We start from the raw sequence: 24,059 nt of genomic DNA, 5'->3' as shown, positions 1-24,059 counted from the left end.
AATGTCTTGTTTAGTTTTTCCCATGTCGCAAAACGGAGCAGCGGACTGGGTTTCCCTTTGATATGTCAGTGACGTAATGGTGTATTGATGTACGCCACTAAAAACAAAACATAAAAATAAATCTTTAAAAAAAGTCTTCGTCGGGAAAACTATAAGCCCTGGATGACGGTGTTAAACAAAAGATATGGATGATTTCCATCTAAATGTAGTCAAAACCTGTTAACACTGAAAACGTAACAATGTTGGGCTCTGTTTCCATGATTACAACAACAACACAGTACATCTGTAATAAAATGATTACAAATTGAGTTTAGCTGAGTAGTGTCAATTCGAATTGTACAGACATGAGTTCACGCTTCAAAGCGCCTTTAAACTAAAACTTCTTTAAAATGAGGTATGCGGTAATTTTTACATTGCCTGATGGTTGCTCAGTGTGATATAAATCGCAATTAACACCACTGTTACTCAGATATAAAATTCTACAAAAACTTTAAGTATATAAAAAATAAAAAATAAATTTAAAATTCCTTCACTAATTGCAAACATTTATTTTTCAGATCAGGCAACAGCGGGATGAATACACACTCTCCACTAAAAACCTGTGACACCGTCAGTTGATGAATGCAACTTATTGAGCACGGCAACGACCATCGCATTCAAGTGCTGCTACATTCATTCAGCTGTGAACGCCCAGTGATGGAGATAAAACAAACGGAAAATAACGACAGAAATTTTCGCTGTTCGGCCCGCCTGATTATAAGGGTTTCACGCCTGTGGAACAAAAGTATTCTTACCAAAATCTGCAATATTTCTTTAAATATCTGACCGAAAATAGTCATTTGTCAAAAATGTGAAGAAACACGTGGTATCAATGAGGCGTGAAGCACGGAGATCAGATCTAAGTCAAAATGGCTATCCAACCAGGCAAGAGCAAACGGGCTGAAGTCTGTCAGTAAACATTGAAATATGGAGAAATATTTGCTAGTTGAAAATTTAATTTGCAGTACATTATTGGAGATGACGTCTACATTATCTGACACGTTCTAAACATTATGTGTGGTAGACTACTCTGAACACACGCATTACGATGAAACTTTTGAGTGTCCGACGTAATGTTACTCAGTGTTACATAAAGTGATTCTCATTATGTGAAGTATCACTCATAGTAATAGTGGTTGATTTAACAAAATGTACAAACAGTTGTACAAACCTACCTACCTACCTACCTACCTATCGGCCTGTGGATAGCTCCTCCACAGGTTAAAACCTGGAGCTACACTATGTAGGCGTGGCCAATATGCAAAGCTTCAAACGCGCCAGTTTCACTGGTGCGTGAGTGTCACGTGAGGCTGGCTACGCAGAGTTTGATTGATGCGTTGTGGTCTGGGTCAGCGATGGATACCCTGGGAGGTTACATCACCCAGCTGAAGGCCTCGGTGCTGGAAAGACTGTCAGGCCTGCATCAGAAAGTTGGGGATTCTTCTAAGGAGTTCTGGAAAGATGACGAAGAAGGTGGTAAGTAAATCAAGATAATATTTGCCTCTTTTTTTTTTGTACAGCTCAGGTCCCATTAATTACCCAAAACGCTTCTCAAAATTACAAATACCATGCCAAACAATAGCACACAAAAACAACAAAACTCACACACACTCACACACACACAAAACACCACATACAAAAACATACAAATCGCGAATTAAAACAAAGCAAAATAAAATAGTTTAAAAAACAGTTATTACATGCTGAATTGCCTGCCAAACGGTTGTGTGACGTGTCTAGTGTGTTGGCGAAGTGTCTTGTGCTTGTCACTTCTCGCTTTCAGCCCTCACCGCTGGCTAGCACCGTCTGTCCTTTTTAGGACAATGCGAAAAGAGAGCAGAATGCGTCAGTCTCTCCTGCCAGTACAATAACCTCTCCACAACAAGCCCTATGTAGTGCCTCCATCGCGGCGACAGGCGTAAACTGGGTACCGCAAGGCCCCAGGCTAGACTACAAGGACTCGGAGGAGGTTGGCCCCTAGACGTGCGGCATGCGGGCCCACCGGTGTGTGGAAACGCCCAGGTGCCCACGAACCAACCTCCAGCTATGGGTCAAATAGCCGGGCAGGATAGGCTCGTCAACCCTGGCAGGCAGCTATCCTAAGAGAAGACCACTCTGAATTCAAAACGAGGGTAGAGGAGGCTCATCATCCATGGAAGGAAACTCGTCTAGGAGAAGGAAAACTCCGAAATGAAACCCACGCAGTCCCTCGAAGACGGAACGGCACTGGCCTTTTTTAGGCGGGGAGCAGACCGGGTGCCTACGCTATCCTCGACAAATGGTTGTGTCATCAACATGCTGAATTAAAGAATAATAAAGACAAAATAGAAATCTTAAAAAAATCTTTCAAGTCGCGTCAAGCGAAATTCTGTCCGCCTGAAACTGAAAGATTGACACTGACAATCTAACACAGAGAGGGAGGGGCATTGCCGCGCTCTGGTGATTTGTCGGTGTGTCTTCAGTGTTCCTGCTGTAATGACAGAAACGGGAAGTGAAGTTTTGTCGGGTTGTCTTGATTGGCTGCTGTATTCTTGTCTGATCTGTATAGGCAGGAACTGAAGATGACGTTCTGTAAATCTGGCTGGGGATTATTTTGTATAATAATGTATATAGACGGGCCCGGGACAGTCGCTTTGATGTTCTGTCGGCCTCCCTTGTCCCTCTTGTATCAAAAGGAACAGGTGGTTGAAATGTGTTGTCGTCATTATCTTGATTCAGTAGTCAGGAACAGGAGCTGATATTTTGTTGGTTTGTAATCCAGAGAGAGAGAGAGAGAGAGAGAGAGAGAGAGAGAGAGAGAGAGAGAGAGAGAGAGAGAGAGAGAGAGAGAGAGAGAGAGTATTCCCAGTGCTTGTGTGGGTACACTATATATTGTATTACATTGATTTAATGTTTCCGGTAGACGAAACGAAGGATGATGTACATATATTTGCGCGCGCGCGCGTGTGTGTGAGTGTGTGTGTGTGTGTGTGTGTGCGTGTGCGTGCGTTTGTGTGCGCCAGCGTGTACACGTGTGTGTGTGTGTATGTATGTGTGTGTGTGTGTGTGTGTGTGTCTCTCTCTCTCAGTCTCTCTCTCTCTCGTTAATGTGTAACTTTGATGGGTGTTATTCACGCTGTCCAACTGTTAGTTTGAGGTGATGAAATGTTCGCGGTTTTGTCGAACTCGAACGGAAACACCAGGACTTGCAAACCGTTAACAGCACGTATGTTTGGGCTCGTTTTGATGTTGCAATGTTTTAGTTCTTTGCGCAAGGTGGCAAGGTACATGCATTTCATTCTTTCTCTTGATTGTCTGTTTGTTTGTTTGAGCTTTTTATGTCTGCAAACTTCAACACGATGGCATTGCCATAACTTAATTTATTTGTACATAAACAGCATGGAAAGAGAAACTGACAGAGAGTCAGCAAGAAAGGATTATCATCATCATAATCATAATCATCATCATCATCATCATCATCATCATCATAATCGTCGTCGTCGTCGCCTCTTTTGCACTTCCACCTTTACTCACAAACACGTTTACAGCATACTCGACAACATTAGGTGGTGTGTTTTTTCTCCCTGTAGAGCCTGTGGAAATGGAATGGAATCAGAGGTAGATGGATCATTCACACCACCAGTAGACATCAGGATCTCTCCTCTCACATTCATCTTCCCTTCAACAGCACATCCAAAATCACAGGCACTGGTAAACAAATGCGCTTTGTGATCCGTGTTCTACACCACATATTCCTATACATGTCTTTTTACTTTCAGTCAAGTAGTGACTGAAAGTTTTTACGAGAGGAATTAGTTATGTGTGTGTGTGTCTGTAAAACGCATTTCTCAACAACTACCGGATGGCATTAAAATTGATGGGTGCATTTTTAAGGGCATTTGCTTGATCTGTTTTTGATAGCGCAATTTAATGACATTCTTTTTTTGCGTTTCAAAAAATTGTTGAGGCGTCACTATGGCGGTCGCTTTTTATAAAGCTATCTCTTTGAAATTGTTATCAAATAGTCTTTTGTTTGGTCCGGACTATAAGATTGCATTTGAGCTTGGGACGTTAACAATTTCTTTTTCAAGTTTTCATTTAAAGATTGCCAATGTTTTCACTGTTTTTAAGTCATTTTTTTATCACAAAAGTTATATCGTTGTGTTCCCTATCACCCCATGTATCCAAAAATATATAGTTGTCTTGTGATCGATCAAAAATGTACTAAAAGTTAAGAAAAAAGTGACATGAAAACCGCGCTTACATTTTTTTATTAAAAAAAGAAGAAAATTAACCTATACATTCTGGGTGGCATTTACTTGTACAATTCCGTATGGCAAGTTTTTTTGATAGCTTCTTTGGATGACCATGATTTTGCGTTTTACTAACAGTTGAGTCGGCACTGTCAAGTCTACAATTTTGAAGCCATTTCCTATTCTTTCTTTTTCTTTTACTGAGTAATCGTTGGCTCAGTCCGAACAACGGGGCTGCATTTCAGTTTGGTTATTTTTTTTAAAAATCGTCAATAAAATTGTCATTCAAAGTTATACCGGATGTTGCACTTTCTATGTTTATAAATCAATGATCATATTACTGACATCCCCTTATTATTCTTATCATTTTCTGATTCCAAAAATATATAGGTTTTTGGTTTTTGACGTTGAAAAGAATCGAAGTGCTTTCGTTCTACTGTTAAAAACTTGACTGCGCCTGTGTCCAAAATCCCCCCCCCCCCCCCCCACTTCCTTTCCCCTGTCTATGCCCCCTGCTGTGGACATCCGTTGTGTACCGGACACTGGCCTGTCATTTCCGCCCAGTGGTTAGCAGCAGGTGGTCAGTACTGTTGCTGTCTGCCACTAGGGACATTCAAATAACACTAGGAACGCGCAGGAGTTCGACTGACGAAAGCAAGATGAAGGGGGACAAAAGAGCTGCGGATCAATGGTTTTTTTTTTCTTCCTTTTTACATTTAGTCAAGTTTTGATTAAATGTTTTAACATAGAGGGGGAATCGAGACGAGTAAACCATCACAGATACTGTCAGGCTTTTACACACAGTACAAACACCCTTTCATTTAAACACTCACCGCTTGAGAACGTGCTAGGTGCCCTCCGTAAAGAGCGAGCAATTTTCAAATAATTTATTTTTGCGTGGTTTATCTTACCCCTGAGCCATCGTGAACCCGTGTGATCCAGTTTCCCTTTTTCACAATGCAGTCGTCAGTTAGTAATTTGAATGCGACTCGCTGTGAGCTTCTGCAATAGCACGTTATTATGTACCTCTGACTATGCACGAAACAAACGGCTGTGGTTCACAAGAACTCTCGCGATGGCTTTTGACTGTTCAGAGGAACTGGCGATACCTATAAACCGTCGTCTGCTACGAGAACCACGACCTTGTGTGACCCTGCTTCCGGGCTTTTCTTTTTTTCAAACTTTCAAAACTTCGTCTTGATGAAAAAAGAATTCTTTTATGATTTAAGAATGTTTGTGTAACAAGCTGTCAAGTTATTTTATTTAGATTTGCTACTTACTGTACTTGCGTGCTTTCTGCTCCAAACACCCCGGAGTCGACGCGTCCAAATTGAAGACGCTTTTTATGGAACCTCGATCTCTTCCAAACCCTTGTGCAATCTTTGACGTCAATGCAAAGAGACGTCACTCTAGAAAGTAAAGCGTGACGTGTTAGTTGTAAGCATTGTTCCAGGGGGAACAGCGACCACACAAGAGTCTCAGAATGACGTTTGTCTCGGGGACTTTGACACAAAGAGCAGTTGAAAATCAGGTCCCTGCCAGACATGTTTGACACGACCTCATTAACATGATATACGAACGTGTGAATTGAACGATATTGTTAACTCATGGGTGGTCTCTCTCACTTATGTAAGATAAAACAAATTTGACGTGTTCTCAGCAAACTAAATCTGGTTAACAAGTACGAGAAGAAAGAATGGTTATCCTACATACGCCGGTGAGAGAGACCACCCATGCGTTAACAATATCGTTCAATTAACACGTGGTGATATCATGTAAATGAGGTCGTGTCAAACTAGTCTGGCAGGGACCTAATTTTTCACTGCTCGTGATGCTTAAGTCACCGAGACAATCGTCATTCTGGAAACACTTTAACGCTTGCTGTTTCCCTTGGAAGAATTTGAAGAAATAAGACGTCACGCTATACTTTCTAGAGTGACGCCTCTTTGCATTGACGTCAAAGATTGCACGAGGCTTTGGAGGAGATCGAGGATCCATAAAAAGCGTTTTCAATTTGGACGCGTCGACTCCGGGATGTTTGGAGCAGAAGGCACGCAAGTGCAGTATGTTGCATTTTCAAGTTTCGAAAAGCTCGCTTTCGCATTCGCATTTCAATATTTAAAAAAGCAACTCGTGTAAATCTGATACGACACAGCAAGCCATGTAGTATTCTCTATTCTTATCCTTTGACTTGAGTTTTCAAATAATGAAACTAAACACATGGCTGCAGACAAAAACAATGTTGTTTGTTTGTTTGTTTGTTGGTCTGTTTGTTGGTCGGTTGGTTTTTGTTTTTGTTGGTTTGATATATGTTTGTCAATAATAAAACAATAGAGGAAAAAGTGCGCGATACCCAAGGATTTAACAGCGCCTTGAGCACAGTTATTTACTGCTTCGCAAGCAGTGTTGCAATTCAGACGCCATGATGCAACAGATCCGCAGTAATTGGTCGGAAATGACGCAAGAGTCTCTGGATTATATCAATTTGGCAATCACAGGACCGGGGAAGGTCTCCATCATTTTGAGATGAAGAGGTAGAACGCGTGTCCGTAATTGCTCAAAGGATCGAGAGAGCGTTTTAGAAAATTCCATTTCATGGCACACAAAAATTGGTCACGAGGCTGAACGAGGGAGCGTGAAGAAGATTTTATTTCATGGGATAAAAATCGGCCCCGAGACAGATGCTTTGGTTGCGTGAGGAGCGGTTTTGATTATCGATTGACAACTTCCTTGTCTCTTTTATGTCTGATTCCCCCAACACGCATCCTCTCTATAGCTCAGTTGGTAGCGCGCTGGATTTGTATTCAGTTGGCCGCTGTCAGCGTGAGTTCGATCCCAGGTTCGGCGGAAATTTATTTCACAGAGTCAACTTTGTGTGCAGACTCTCTTCGGTGTCCGAACCTCCCCCCGTGTACACTACATTGGGTGTGCACGTTAAAGATCCCACGATTGACAAAAGGGTCTTTCCTGGCAAAATTGCTTAGGCACAGTTAATAATTGTCTACCTATACCCGTGTGACTTGGAATAATAGGCCGTGAAAGGTAAATATGCGCCGAAATGGCTGCAATCTACTGGCCGTATAAAATTTCATCTCACACGGCATCACTGCAGAGCGCCTAGAACTGTACCCACGGAATATGCGCGATATAAGACTCATTGATTGACTTTGTCTTCCCGATCTGTCTCTGTCTCTGTCTCTCTCTCTGTCTGTCTCTCTCTGTCTGTCTCTCACTGTCTGTCTCTCTCTGTGTCTCTGTCTCTCTCTGTCTGTCTCTCTCTGTGTCTCTGTCTCTCTCTGTCTGTCTCTCTGTCTGTCTGTCTCTCTCTCTGTCTGTCTGTCTCTCTCTCTCTCTCTCTCTCTCTCTCTCTCTCTCTCTCTCTCTCTCTCCTCTTCCCCCCTGTCTCTGTCGCGCTCTCGCTCTCTCTCTCTCTCTCTCTCTCTCTCTCTCTCTCTCTCTCTCTCTCTCTCTCTCTCTCCTCTTCCCCTCTCTCCCTCTCATTCTATTTTATTTAATCACCCGAAGCAAGAATGCATCGCTATCACTAACCTCTATACATTTTGTTCTGCCAAATGATGATGATGATAATGATGTTGACGATGATGATGATGATGATGATGATGATGATGTTGTTGTTGTGGGTGTGCGTGCGTGTGTGTGTGCGTCTGCGTCTGCGTATGTATGTGTGTGTGCGTGCGTGTGTCTGTGTGTGTGTGTGTGCGCGCGTGCATGTGTATGTGTGTGTATGTGTATGTTTATGTGTGTGTGAGTGTGTGTGTGTGTGTGTGTGTGTGTGTGTGTGTGTGTGTGTGTTTGTGTGTGTGTATGTGTGTGTGTGTTTGCGAGTCGACTTTTCTTTTCCTTTGTATTATATTGACACACATGTACATTTCAATGTTCTATTATGCATTATGTATTCGTATAGGTAATGTTGTAGTTTGTAATACTGTATGATTGCGATTGACGATTGTCCTTTTATATTGTCTCTATTTTTATGTCTTAGTTTAGCAGGGACAGATTGTAAGACTAGGTGTGAGCCTAAAATCTCCATCCTTGAGTATAGTTCGTTCGTTCGTTCGTTCGTTCGTTCGTTCGTTCGTTCGTTCATTATTGTGTGTCTATGCGTCCCGAGGACAGAGTGTAAGAAAAAGCGTAGCCTTAAATCTTAATCCTTGTTAAATAAAGTTCAATTCAATTCAATTCTCTCTGGGATGGTGGATTTATTTGTTCGAGAATAATCAAGGACGTGCACTCAGCAAAAGATTTAACATTTTTACATATTTTATTCAATTTTGAACAGATGATGACAATTTTTTCTGTTAAATCATTAATGTAGGGATGAGCCTACCCGCAAAACACGTTAAAAGCCCTGTGGTTGTTATCACCACAGAACCACACGTATGCTTGTCAAGTCGCCAGACCGTCGCGATATAACCTTGAACGGTTGAAAACGACGTTAAACACCAAATAAAGAAAGAAAGAAAGTCGCCAGATTTGAGACAGTTCCGTTCAGCATGCTCAGCAACACGACACAGTGTTTCCGAAACCGGTCTCCTCGGTAGTACAGAACAACTCGCAGTGATTTGCATACAGCGATAGTGTAGAAACGGTAACAGTATCAATGTTCCATATTATTATATACCACGCTTACGTTGGCAGTTTTGAATCCGCTAAAAATCACAGTAATCGCGAGACAGGACTTGGAACAGCTTCTTGCGTGCGGAACTGGTCCAAACTGGAGCAAATACTATGTGTTACAGCACAATTTAGTGCAATTTCTTGACGTGAACTGCTCAGTGTAGGAGGGGTTCTCGCGCTGGTCAAAACAACTCCACTCCATATGAATACTCGCAATGCATTCTGGGAACTTGTCGGGCAAGGGCCGACTGCAGATTCGTAGCCGAATATTCACCAGCGTAAGTTCACGGCAGATTTCGTGTTAACAGCCGGTTGAGCTCCCCGCTATGAACACAACTGCAACATAGTAATATATTTATTAATAAAGTTGTTGAAACATGTAGGGGACTTGAACTGTCTGTATGTCTGCCTACCTGCCTGAATGAAAGTCTGTTTGCCTGTCTGCCTATGCTTCTGAGCGTCATAAGTAAATGTACATACGGTTAAAAGTACATTGTCCATACCATTTTGTTAAGAATATTGGTACTTACCTTTCTTGTTGATTCAATCATCTCAGAATTTTCTTACTTCCCTTTAACATCGGTTCAATAATCAAAGTATTTTGTTACGTCCCTTTTTCATTGATTCAATCATCTAAGAATGCTGACATTACTTCCCTTTTCATTGATTCAGTCACCCAAGAATGCTGTTACTTCCCCTATTTATTGATTCACTCATCTAAGAATGCGGTTTCTCCCCTTTTTCATTGATCCAATCAGCTGCTACTTTTTGACCGGTAGGACCCAATCAATGTCGCCGTCTCAACACGTCTGACCAGAGGCGACCAATCAATAGGCTCGTTACACCCGAGAGTCTTTGATTTGAGTTCCGAAGCGTTTGAGACAGTTCCCTTGTGTCTCCTCTTGGCTTTTTCCGCTTTCCTTTCTTCTTGGAAACTTAACCAATCACAACATTTTTGTCGGTGCCACTCATGAGAAATGTTTTTGTTGTTGTTTTTTTCGTTAAATTCTATATGAAATGCTTTCTGTAAATCTGCCGCTTTTTTATTTGCAGAATGTCTGACCGAGCATTCTCAAATGCGCATTTGTATTAATCACATCACTATTTTTCCATCCAGATGACACTCATGAGAAAATACATTTTATATACTGAAAAGTAAACTGGTCATATGAGTTTGTAACTTGTAACGATGGCGATCTATTACTGCAAGTCATGTTGAAGAGTTTCTTCTGACTTAAAAATGTGACACTGGAAATCTTCCTAGATTTTAATAGAGTAAACAATCCAAGGCAAATTAAAACTACGGTTAAGTTTTCCTCGGTTACTAGTGGTCAGACGGTGATGGCTTCACAATGTTGACCGCAGTGTGCAGCATTTCATCATACGAGTGACAAATTCCAATGACATTGCATACATAGTGACACATTCCAATCGAAACCGTCAACTTCGTGTTTCTTCGGAGAAAACAAATGATCTATTTTTACAGAAAGTGCGTGCATGGTTGGGTCTTCACCTTCAGTGCTGGTATTCTTCACCGTGGCTAAGCACGCTCGTAAGCACGTAAGCACGCACGTACGCACGCAAGTACGCACGTACGCACATACGCACGAAAACAATTGATGTATTTTTACAGAAAATACGTGCAGGGTTGGGTCTTCACCTTCAGTGCTGGTATTCTTCACCGTGGCTAAGCACGCTCGTACGCACGTAAGCACTCACGTACGCACATACGCACGTACGTCAAACGTAAGCACGTACGCACGTACGTACATACACCCACCAGATTCTGGATTGTGTCATAGGTCATCTGTTCTGAAATATAAAAATACTGGTCTTTATTCATAGTGCCTGTCTTTATTTCTATTAGGCGCCCACATACCAAATCCAAACGATGTACTAACATATACTAACAGCTCACCCGACAAGGCTCGATAAGTGTGATCATTAAGTCCCTGTTTGATGTCATCAATGAAAGAGCAAAAAGTCCATTAGTTTCTGTGCCTTTAGAATTGAATTTTGCATGCCATGAGATACTTTCAAAGACCTTTGGCGGTTACGCGAAGAAGAAGAAGAAGTCACGTAAGGCGAAATTACTACATTTAGTCAAGCTGTGGAACTCACAGAATGAAACTGAACGTAGTCCGCCGCTAGTTCAAAAGGCAGTGAAAGTGACGAGCCTGTTTGGCGCGGTAGCGGTTGCGCTGTGCTTCATAGCACGCTTTACTGTACATCTCTTCCTTTTAACTTTCTGAGCGTGTTTTTAATCCAAACATATCATATCTATATGTTTTTGGAATCAGGAACCGACAAGAAATAAGATGAAATAGTTTTTAAAACGATTTCGGAAATTTAATTTTTAATCATAATTGTTATATTTTTAATTTTCAGAGCTTGTTTTTAATCCGAATATAACATATTTATATGTTTTTGGAATCAGAACATGATGAAGAATAAAATAAAAGTAATCTTGGATCGTTTAATAAAAAAATTATTTTAATTACAACTTTCAGATTTTTAATGACCAAAGTCATTAATTAATTTTTAAGCCACCAAGCTGAAATGCAATACCGAAGTCCGGCCTTCGTCGAAGATTGCTTGGCCAAAATGTCAATCAATTTGATTGAAAAATGAGGGTGTGACAGTGCCGCCTCAACTTTTACAAAAAGCCGGATATGACGTCATCAAAGACATTTATCGAAAAAAATGAAAAAAACATCCGGGGATATCATTCCCAGGAACTCTCATGTCAAATTTCATAAAGATCGGTCCAGTAGTTTAGTCTGAATCGCTCTACACACACGCGCGCACAGACAGACAGACAGACAGACACACACACACACACACACACACACACACACACACACACACACACACACACACACACACACGCACATACACACCACGACCCTCGTCTCGATTCCCCCTCTATGTTAAAACATTTAGTCAAAACTTGACTAAATGTAAAAAAGGAAGGGGAAAAACACCCAGTAATTCTAGGGTTGTGATCATATTCTCGAAGGCCAACCTTTATGTATTCATAAATGCGAACAAAACACCATACTACTCCTGTTCTGTCTCTCTGTCCCCGTCTCTGTCTACACTCTCTCCCTCTCTTTCTCTGTCTCTTTCTTCTTCTTTATCTGTAGTTCTGTCTGTCTGTCTGTCTGTCTGTCTGTCTGTCTGTCTGTCTGTCCTGTCTGTCTGTCTGTCTGTCTGTCTGTCTGACTTTCTCCCTCTCTCTCTCTCTCTCTCTCTCTCTCTCTCTCTCTCTCTGTCTCCTCTTTCTCTCCCTCTCTCTCTCCGACAAGTGAAGGAAGATGCAGAAAAAGGCACTTTCAGGCAATGCTATTGGACAGGTGAAAAAAGACGATGCTCGAAAATTACTCGGGAATTTTGTGGGGTCTGGGGGAGTTGCGCAAGATAATGCCACTGCTTAGTTAGGCCAGGCGAACTGGGCGTCTTAGTGAAAATATAACCTCCGGTATGCATTCTGTGTAGTGTTCGCTTTGTATGACAGTTGGGAACTGCAGATAGTAATAATAATAATAATTGTAATAATAATAATAATAATAATAATAATAATAATAATAATAATGATAATAATAATAAGGGTATTTATAGGGCGCAAATCCTAAAATAGTTCTAAGCGCCTTACAATCAATCTTACATATAATAATCTTAATAACAGATAAACGGTGATTGTGGAAGTTACATCCTATGTGCTTTTTTTTTCGCAAGGAAAGGGCGCCATATCAGGCAAAAATTGCACAATGTGCACTTCGGATCTTCTTTTTTTCAGTGTAAGGCCAAGATACTTGACTCAACTGACCAGTCACGTTGTTTACTATAATTTAGTGTTTTCAGGGGCACACACTCTTCTGCAGCTAAAAAAAACCCCGGAGTTATTTGCGAAAAACACATTTTTGTGTCGCACGTCATACAATGCATTTAAGAAAACCCAACCTAGGCGAACGACAAGAAGAAGAAGAAGAAAACCCAGACATGTTAAATTGTTGTCTGTTTCTTTTCATCCGGCAAGGGCCCTGGCCGGCCTCTCCGACTTCAGTCATCGACCTTTTTCTTGGCTGGTTTGATTCATTCATCATGAGCTCTTTTAGGGTATTCTTGGGGGATGGGGATACATTGAATTAAGGCTGTCATTAGTCCTTTTCTCGTCTAATAGAATACAATTTTGCTACTGATCCTTTTAAGGGTGCCGCTGATCTTTTGTCAGCCTATGAAATATAAAATATGGTCAATGGTCCGTTGTTGTCCAATAAAATGTTGCTGCCGCTGGTCCTCTGTTAACCTATAGAATATAAAGTCTTTATGTTTCTGAGGCTACTTAATTTCTGTACTTGTTATCTTCTAAAACGTTACCTGCTATTTTGACTTCCTTGAGTGACAGTGAGTTTTCTTCCCGACGGAGCACGACGTTGATTGGTTCATTGGTGACCTTGGGACAATTAAATACACACACAAATTATTTTTAATATCATCATCACAGTATATATCATTCTCATCATCGCTATCATCACGATCATCAACCGTACCGTAGCATTATCGTAATTAAGATGGTAACTGTGGGTGTATTTTCAGTTGATATTGATCTTTTGACGCACCAGATGTACTGATCAGATTGGTAATCAAATTTCATTGGCGACCTTGGGACAGACACCCCCGCCCCCACCCCCTCCCCCACCCCCTCCCCCACCGGCTCCTCGCCCCACCTTGCATCCTCCGAGGCCATATCAGTGGCGTCACGTTGAAATATGGATGAGAGGAGACAATTGCATTATTTCACACAGACAATTCCCCCCCTGGCCGGAAATGGAACCCTCAACCGTCGAGGGGGGACTGCGCGGGTGATGGTATCGGCAATCCTGCAGGACTGATGTGTCGCACAACTGTCCAAATAAAGCCATTTGTCTGCCCTAGACAGGTCTAGCCACGGAGGCTTTGGCCATGCAAATCTGGAGGAGGCTAGGTGGGATAAGGACACCTTGCAATTCGTGAAGAGATCCCCCCCCCCCCCCATTGCCTTCCTCTTCCTTCCCGTGTCTTACTGTCCTTTTTATGAGTATAAATGTTGTTTACTTGCAGATGATGTTCATTTTATGGATGTAATGGGGGTCCTGCGATATTTGCCATCGCTTCGGTTAATATTTGATTCGAATTTAGATCCGTGTTCGTACTCGATTCAGGATTCGTAAACATCTCTGCGAGACTTTCCTCCTTCTCATTGTGTTGTACAACCTCTTTAGTCGTGTAACCGACATTCGTCTGTTGGTGGTGTTCTTTTTCTTGATGAAGAGAGAAGAAGAAGGGGAAGATTTGGTTCGGAATGCATATTCCTATGTGATTTAGAATGTGAGGAAATAATAGTAATAAAAACATACATAATTTGTTTACCAACTCTTTGGGTACTTTCTTCACAAGTCGAACTACTCTTTGTTGTGGGTGCACGGAAAGTCAAAAACAAAATTCAAATTCAACTTGATTCGAGATTCCTATTCGTAACCGATCAACATTTCGTTACAATCTCTGCGAATCCTTCCCACCGAGTTATCTGTATTTCTCCAAGGGCGGATCTGGGGGGGGGGGGGGGGTTACACGGGTTACGTAACCCCCCCCCACCCCCCACCCACCCCCCAAAAAGAGGTAATTTATTGGCTCAGGATGCACCAGATAGCTCTATTTTGCTTCTTCGGATAAAAAATTTCCGGGGGGGCATGCACCCGGACCCCCCTGGAGGCTTAGGCGCCTTCGGCGCCGTCAACTTGTATCTTCGCAGTCATTTTGTAACCCCCCACTCCAAAGTGAATTGATACGCCCTTGTTCTCGATGGTCCTCCCTCACTCCCCCCCCCCCCCCCCTAGTGATACTGCTCTTTTTATGTGTGCGTTGCCACTCGTTGCCAAATAATGGGGACTTTTCTGCGTTAATTAATATTTCTATGAGATTTGTTTCATACCTGTCTGTAACCAGAGCTACTGCCAACTTGTATTTTTGAAAGAAACCGATGACCATCCCCCTTCCTTCCCGTGTCGTACTTTTCTTTGTACGCGTCACTGCACACCGACCCCTCCCCCCCCCCCCCCTCGGGTTTTTGAGACCAAAAAAATACAAAAACAAAAACGAAACACTGCTCACCGCCAAATAATGTCCTTTCCCTAGATGAAAGGGAGAGTTCTGCGAGATTTGCAACGAATCGAGATTCCAGATTAGTATTCGCGTTCGATTCCGAGAAACTTAAAATCAAGCGAGTTCGCCATCTCCTCCTCACGTGTCCAACTACTGTTTTTGGATGTGCCACCGCTGTCCGCTGCCAGATGACGGCCTTTTACGGGATGTAAGAACAGTCCTGCGAGATTCCTATTTGTGTTCGATTTGGGTTCTCTCTGCTTCTCGTGTCATACTTGTTCTGTTTGTTTGTTGGTGGGCGTCCGCTGCTCTTTGTCAAATAGTGTTTTAATTTCTGGATCTTGGGCTAGTTCTACGAGGTTTGTTAGTTTTTCTACGTTTATGCTTATACTGAGAGCTGCTACCAACTTGGAATTTCCCCTTTTCCATCTTTCTCGTGTTATGCTCTTCTACTTCTACTTCGTTTTCTGCTCTGCTTTTTAGGTGTTTGGCCTCTGCTCTCTTCCTGATGATGTTCTTTTCCTGGATGCAGGAAGAGTCCTGTGAGATGTGTTCCATCTCTGCTTGTATCGAGGGCCGCTGCCAAGCCGGGGTCCTTGTGGCAAATGAAGTCAGTCACGGGGCTAAAGGCTGACGGACCCTGACATGATAGAGACGGGCTGGGCTTGGCGACAGTGGAAGGACAAGAGAGAAAGGAAAGGAGGAGAGACAAAGCGGAAAAGAATGAAAATGGGATGAAGTAGAGAGGATGAGGCACGGGTGGGGGTTAGAAAGTCGAAGGAGGAAAAACAACGAAGGAATATAGAGGGAGAAAAGCAGAAGAAGAAAGACAGAGGTAAAGAAAAGTTTAGGAAGCTAGTGAGAGCACGGGTAAGGGTATGGGAGTAGGGGTGGGTTGGGTGGGAAGGAATGGGTAATAGGGGGTCTTAGGAAAGGAACATGGCGGCTGTGTGTCTTGTTAGTACGGATCTGGGTGTAAATTGGACAAGGCCGGTGACTTATGTCCTTTGGAGCAGATTGCTCTGCCCCCCCCCCCCCTATACCCCAACCCCCAGCCTCCACAACCCCTGTCGTCAGGAACCTAAGGAGGGAAGGGGGGAGGGAAGGGGGAGGGAAGGGGAAGGGGAAGAGAGGGCCAAGGGAAACACTGCGACGTGAATCAGTCGCTGACGTATGTCCTTCCATACCTTCCCTAGCCCCTCAACTCCTGTCGTCGAAGATCTGGGGAGAGAAAGAAGGAGGGTGGAGGGGGAGGGGGCGAGTGGGGGAGGTGTGTGTGTGTGTGTGTGTGTGCTTGCTGTGATGTGCATCAGCCAGGGACATGCCCTTCATCCCACCACCATCACAACCACCCATCACCCCCCCCCCCCCTCCTGGGCCCCTTGCAGCCATAGGGAGAGGGAGGCAGAGTAACGAGGTGGGTGTGTTGAAGGGATCGAAAGACTATGACGTGTATCAGCCGCAGAGGGCCATCGGCGTCAGCGATCAATGTGACGCACGTGCATTCCGATTGTGTCGGCCACAGGAACAAGGCGCTTGCATTTCGCGGGGAAAGTGACACTTTTCTTTTGACCCTGTGCACGCAACGGCATTCTGTATTCAAATCCCGTTCGCTCAAGTTCTTTAGAACCTCGCCAAGACATTTGTTCCCGCACCAAGGGGCAGTTCCTTGGTCGCTGTGCTGAAGGCAGTGCATGCTGTGGCATTTGTATTCACAGATCGTGCGCTTGGTTTTTCTTTAAGAAGCAGTGCAGCTTTAAACGCTACGGTTGGAACAGTCTTGTGGTTGTCACAACAACAACAACTAGAAAGGAAGAAAACAATAAGGAAGGGGCAGAAAGAAGTAAGAAAACACATAGAGATGGGAAAGGAGAAGAAGTCATGATCGAGTTACATTGTGATTCCGTGTGTCAGCCGTTTTCGAAAACTGCAAACATTTTGTTTTTGTTTTTGTTTTTCGTAACGGGTTGCTTTTTAGTAAAAACATGTGTTCGCCATGGGGAATTGAAAGTAGTGCAGCATACGAGGTTTAGACAGGAAACCAAAAGGTTTTCACACAAAAAAAGAACATAAAACATGATTTTCATGTTAATCCCTTGTGCCAGTTGTCATCCAAAACTTCAAAACATCTTCTCTAGTGACAGTTTGCTTTCTGAGATTTGAAACTAGCGCATCTTCAAACTTTTTGAGTGCAAATCCCGTGTTTATTAGAAACACAAAAAAACGTAAGGGATTTACATGGTAGGCCTAATTTCTTGTGTCAGATGTCTCCGAAAACTTCAAACATTTTTGTCTTGTGACAGTTTACTATCAGCATGCGTTCTCTATTGAGAGTTAAATATGTTGCCTGTCGAAGTTGAAACATTTCTGCTTTCCGCTTTAACATTAGCAATTCATGAGGCGTCAACATGTCTTTAAAAACCTCGTAAATAATCTGTTGAACGCAATGTGCTTTCGCTTCTTACACAAGAAATGCGAGATAAATATCAGCGTCTGACAATAAACTTGCAAAACATGAAGTGTTTGCATGAATTCGCGATTTCCAAGATGTCGAAGGAAAAAAACCAAACATAATTTCGGTCGTCAATAAGTGAAAGCAAACATTCTTGAAAGAAACTCCTGAGAAAAAAAAAATTCACAGTGTCGAATGTCACTCGAACAGAGTTAGAGCTTTTTTTGCACAAGAAGAATTTGTTTAGTTATCCCTTTGTTCTTACTCTGATCAAACGGGTTTCATTTTTGAAACTAGAGATAAGTTTAAATTGTATTACAATGGCTGTGTGGAAAGTGCAAACAAGATTAGAGGGGGAAAAGACGTGAACTAAACAGATGTTGAGCGCAACGAAATGTCAAGATGACACCCTTAATGTGAAACTGCCAGTCTAGCGTCTTGAAGTTGAGAACTGAGAACACTTTGCTAAAAATGAAATGGCCAACTCTCCTTTGCATTGGAGCGGAATTGATGAAAATCTTCCCGGCCCAGTTTTTTGCGTCAAAGACTAATGCTGTAAATTATCGTGAAAACCGTCGATTTCACGAACGAATGGTCTCTTGCGCATTCTGTAATTGTTTATATTCAAAACAAGATGTTGCTGGTTCATGAGTTACAGTCAAGACAAATGGACGAACACCGTCATACACGTTACATTATTAAAATCGTGTGCATTAATCTTTCATTTGGAAATATTATCGTAACAGTGCATCAGCATTAGAGTTGCAGAACAGCTAAATCATTTACATAAAGGAAAAGGATGATTCTCACTCAAAAAATGCTTTGAATTACCGGTATACCAGATGAGACTGTCTTTTAGCTGAGAGTGTCTGTAACATACAACGTGGTACCCTGCAGTTTGTGAAATTTCAGTGTTCGTCTTGCTATCTCTGAACTAACAAATCTAGCCTCCATACTCTAGAGAGCTCTGGTCAAAGGAAGTCTGAATTATTTAGTAACTGTCATTTTTTAAAGCGTGTATAGGACTCTAATAATGTGTTTTCATCAGAATACATCTCCTACCAAGGTTTAGAAGAGATCTGTTTGCTTTAGCTAAATATAATGGAGACATTTTGGGCTGGGTTTCAAATGTGCTGTGGACAGATGCTTGTGACAAAATGCCAACGGACAAAACACGAATGGACGAATCATGATGTAAAATGTTGTCCAAGAGTCTGTAACGTTTGAAAAAAAAAACCATGCATTATTTTTTTTTAAGGAGTTAGACCTTTGCACAAATGGACGATCGGAAAAGTGTTTAACCTGCAATGTGTTTAACATCGAAAAGCGTCATTTTCAGGCGAAAGGAAGAACAAAAATGCCTTAAAGGTTTCTAGTATCCGCTCAATAAATATGGTGGGGCTGCGTGCTTTCTGGCACGAGCGTACACACATTACTCTTAATTGCAACAAAATTAATATTCTTTTGTGTATTATTACTCCCAGCTTAAACTCTTATAAAAAGAAAATACTACATGCAGAACACAGACGATATATGTAAGCTGGACAAAAATTGCCATACACAATACTCAAAGTTGAAAAAAAAATATTACTTGTTTTTTGACATACAAAACGGTCATACACAAAACAAAGATCCAAGAATAAAACCGTTTTAATTACACTCAAAGTTAACAGCGCCTGTGTATATGGATATCCATGGGTGTTATTTACAAGCGCTGTCCATTTAAAGGCACAGTAAGCCTCCCGTAAACCATCACAGATACGGGAGGCAGTACACACAGTACAAACACCCTTTCATTTAAACACTCACCGATTGAGAACATCCTAGGTGCCCTCCGTAAAGAGCAAACAATTTTCAAAGAATTTATTTTTGCGTGGTTTATCTTACCCCTGAGCCATCGTGAACCCGTGTGATCCAGTTTCCCTTTTTCACAATGTAGTCGTCAGTTAGTCATTTGAATGCGACTCAATGTGAGCTTATCTACAATAGCACGTTTTTATGCATGAAACAAACGGCTGTGGTTCACAAGAACTCTAGCGATGGCTTTTGACTGTTGAGAGGAACGGCGATATGCATAAACCGTCGTCTGCTACGACCCTTGCGTGACCCTGCTTCCGGGCTTTTCTTTTTTCAAGCTTTCACCACTTCGAATTGTACTGATCTTGTCTTGATGAAAAAAGAATTCTTTTATGATTAAAGAATGTTTCTGTAACAAGCTGTCAATTTATTATTTAGATTTTAAAAGTTAGGTCTAGCGCAAAAACGCACCACGGTCCAAAAACATTCTGATAATCATCGATCCACGGCTATCGCCAGTTTACATCGATAGAATGAGACCCGAAGGGAAGTAACTCATTTTTGACCTGAGTTCAGGATGGATCCAAAAAGTGTTCGAGACAATCTGCAAAATTAATTCTTTAAAAATTGCTCGCTCTTTACGAAGGGACCTAGGATGTTCCCGTTTGGTGAGCGTTCAAATGGAAGGGTGTTTGTACTGTGTGTAAAAGCCTCACAGTATATGTGATGGTTTACGGGAGGCTTACTGTCCGGGCGTGATTTCCGGTATTGAATATTCATAACAGCCGTCCAGCACCAAAACGAGGCGCCATTGTTGTAGAGGAGCAAGTCCACGAAAATAAATTCTTTGAAAATTTCTCACGCTCGACAGAAAGCAGCCAGGATGTTCCCGTTCGGTGAGCGTTCAAATGGAAGTATGCTTGTACTGTATGTAGACGCTCGGGGAGCTCTGTGATGGTTTACGGGAGACTTACTGTGCCTTTAACTTTGTGGCTGTGCCTGTGTATACCGAGATTTATCTTGGATTTTGGTTCTGTCTGGGGGTAAAGAAGATGCACACTCTACACAGGAAAGAGAAACAAGATGTCAACTTGACACACTTAACGAATAGGTCGGACGGGCAGCTTAAAACACATACAGCGCGATGAGACAGTTTTAAAGGTACCCCTGGTAATAAACAAGATTTGCACGACTATGACATTTTTTCATATCACATGAGCATGTCTCATTATCTCTGTTTTTCGCAAAAGTATATTGCGTAGTCTGAGCAGTTTGATCGGCTCAGCCCAGATTTCAAAGCCAGGCTTTTTTGAATAAAACTCTGAACATAACTGAATAGTCCATGAGATTCGTCACACTAAACAGCAGTCAGTTACCATGACAGTTTTCTATTTCAAACTTTGTAAAATGAAACTGTATTTGGGTCTTGATATATGTACCTAACATTTCATGTCTTATATATATGGCATGGGATACGTACGTGTCGACAGTTATAATAATCGCGGAACTGTTCGTGTAAGTTGAGAACTGGTTGAGAACTTACATAATTATTCTTATGGTCCGTCTCTACGAAAATAACAAGCCAAACCAGGGTTTGAGTGGACAATGGAAATTCTTTAATTAATGAGGGTAATAGAATAGGATGTAGGCCTAGATAAGGTGTAAAGTGGAGGTGTTTCTTGCACATATTGACGAGCCAGTCTTGTCCAAAAAGAACAGTTATAGGAAAGATTTGTTTAAACTGCAACATAAAAAAACATAGTCTTTTTCTGGTTCGATCGGTGGAAGGAGATACTTACGAAAAGTCAGTATAGTCCAATACTGACACAACGTTAACCTTTACATCCTTTTAGCACGACAAGCTGCAATAAAAGCCAAGCTCACAGTCTTGTTCTGGGCGTAGTAGAACGACCCGTTAGGGCCAAGGAAATGCCACTTTAAAGCCACCAGAGTGGACGACGAGAAGAAGAAATCTTCCTCCTCCCTTGGTCGATAAAGTCAAACGAGGTTCGCCGGCGGCCAATTCACACAGACGTCCCGGTGTCGCTACGGCTAAAATGCCAGATTTGACGCCTCTTCAATGACTGTAAGGGGGCAAAAAAAGCCACGGGTTGAGGGAGATAGGTCTTGGACTAGTGTCTCTTGTGGTGTTTTATGAGACAGGCTTTTGTGGCAGCGATTAAGTGCAAGTGACAACATAAACGCTGGACTGTTTCTGCCTGAATGGACAGCTATACGCGAAAGGGCATTATCTTCATTTTGTTCTGATATTCAAATTCGCATAGACGTCCTTGTAATGGTGTCAATTTTTAACTTAATTGCCAGATTGGACACCTTTTCAATGACTGCAAGGGGACACGCAAATCAAAGGGTAAAGAGAGATCTTGCATCAATGTCCCTTGTGGGTTTTTTCTTTTACTTGGGTGTATTTGATGAAGTACAAATGACAGCATACACTTTGTAGTCTTTCTGTTAAATTGGTTGCAATAAACACTAGGAGCCTCATCGTCTTCAGAAGTCGTCAACACCTTGGTTCCGATCGGATACTTGTGTTGATGGGTGCTCAAATCTGTGTCCTTAGCATTGTCTCGGCGTGTGCCAGATGATGGAGTTGTTTCAATCCTGTGCTGATCATTCTCGTGGAATTGTTGCTTCCTGACTACTTTCACTCTCACTGAATGCACTCGTTCGTTTGAGAATAAAGTCAGCGCAACAACAAAAAATCATAACAATGCATTGGAAGTACTTCTGCATCAGATGAATGATTAAGGGTTGTGTGTTAGCTCAAACTGTATTACCAAAATGAGCCTGACCTTTCTGCTTGGCAGCTTCTGCTACGTTTGTGTCTGACCTGTGCATGACAAGAAGAATTCAGACGATGCAATACCCGAACTAGCTACAAAACCTTATAAGTTCGTTTACACCACTATCAGCACAATGAGCATGAACTCTCTCTTGATGACATCCTTCGTTAAGCACCAGAAATTCTGTTTGGCAGCTTCTTCTAAGCAAGCAAAATATATGTTCGTTCACACCATTATCAGCACAATGAGTCTCAACTCTCTCTTGATGACATCCTTCGTTAAGAATAGCTTGCAACAGAAATTCCTCATAACAATTATGCAAGGACAGTAATCCCGTATTACAGAAATCACACACAGTAACATTTGAGGAATAACCAACACAATGAGCCTGAGCTATCTGTTGATGACATCCTTCGTTACTAATAAAGTGCAACAGAAATTCCTCATAGCAATGACCGGACAGTACTCCTGCGTTATAGAAATCACACACAGTAGCTTTTGAGCTGAGAGGTTAGCAGCAAAATGAGTCTGAGCTCTCTGTTGATGGCAGCCTCCGCCACGGACGAGGTGCGCAAGGAGAACGAGGCGCTGAGCACTGAGCTGGAGGCTGCTCAGCGGGAGCACAAGAAGCTGCGCCAAGTGGTGGAGCAGCTCAGCAGGGACTACGAAGAGGCCAAGGACCTGGACCCTCTGCGACGCTACACGCGGTTAAAGGTCAGTTTGAATTTGATTTACTCCTAGCTGATTGGACGCCAAGGACCTGGACCCTCTGCGACGCTACACGCGGTTAAAGGTCAGTTTGAATTTGATTTACTCCTAGCTGATTAAACGCCAAGCAAGAGCTTTCGGGTAAGTTTTAACCTGTAACTTTGCCTTTTTCGTGTAATATCCGTGTGTGACGCGCTGCACGGATAATTCTGCCGAATAGAAGTAATTTCTCTCTTTATCACCAGGAGCATAATGTCCTCATCATATTCTCAGTTGATTTTATTGAAGGGTTTAAGTGTTCCAGGCCCACTAAATGTGTGAAATGTGTGTCTGTAGCTAGTTGTTTTATAGCGACGCGGTGTCCCTGTCCTCAACCCCAAGCTGCTAAGAGCTGAACAGACCCTGTGAGTACCAAGGGGCAAGGACACACTCGGTATAGGACACCAACGGGCAAGGACACACTCAGTATAGGACACCAAGGGGCAAGGAAACATCAGGTCAAGGACATCAAAGGTCCTAAGACTCAGTGCTTCAAGAACATTGTGAGGATGAGACTCAGAGGTCATGGGACATCATGCGGTGATGAAACAACGGACCTGGGACACAATGCGGCCATGAAACAATAGACCTGGGACATCATGCGGTGATGAAACAACGGACCTGAGACACAATGCGGCCATGAAACAATAGACCTGGGACATCATGCGGCCATGAAACAACGGACCTGGGACACAATGCGGCCATAAACCAATAGACCTGGGACACCATGCAGCCATGAAACAACGGACCTGGGACACCATGCGGCCAAGAAACAACGGACATGGGACATCATGCGGCCATGAAACAACAGACCTGAGACACCATGCGGCCATGAAACAACAGACCTGGGACACCATGCGGCCATGAAACAACAGACCTGGGACACCATGCGGCCATGAAACAACGGACCTGGGACACCATGCGGCCAAGAAACAACGGACATGGGACACCATGCGGCCATGAAACAACGGACCTGGGACACCATGCGGCCATGAAACAACGGATATGGGACACCATGCGGCCATGAAACAACGGACATGGGACACCTAGCGGCCATGAAACAACGGTCATAGGACGCCATGCGGCCAAGAAACAACGGACCTGGGACACCTTGCGGCCATGAAACAACGGACCTGGGACACCATGCGGCCATGAAACAACGGACATGGGACACCATGCGGCCATGAAACAACGGACCTGGGACAC

General features: G+C 42.7%; 1 protein-coding gene across 1 annotated transcript in view; it reads left to right on the top strand.

Moving 5' to 3' along the window:
* The first annotated feature begins 345 nt into the window (after window positions 1-345).
* Window positions 346-24,059, top strand: part of LOC138959446 (uncharacterized) — a 55,563-nt gene continuing 31,849 nt past the window's right edge. The window contains exons 1-2 of the mRNA XM_070330946.1: window positions 346-1,515; window positions 22,657-22,820. Coding sequence (XP_070187047.1) covers window positions 1,395-1,515; window positions 22,657-22,820 — 285 coding nt within the window. The 5' untranslated portion in view covers window positions 346-1,394. The remainder of the gene's footprint in view (window positions 1,516-22,656; window positions 22,821-24,059) is intronic.

Source organism: Littorina saxatilis, linkage group LG2 (genome assembly GCF_037325665.1).
Source record: "Littorina saxatilis isolate snail1 linkage group LG2, US_GU_Lsax_2.0, whole genome shotgun sequence".
Lineage (NCBI taxonomy): Eukaryota > Metazoa > Mollusca > Gastropoda > Littorinimorpha > Littorinidae > Littorina > Littorina saxatilis.
Note: the sequence above shows the minus strand (reverse complement) of the source record. Positions and strands in the feature narration are given on the sequence as shown.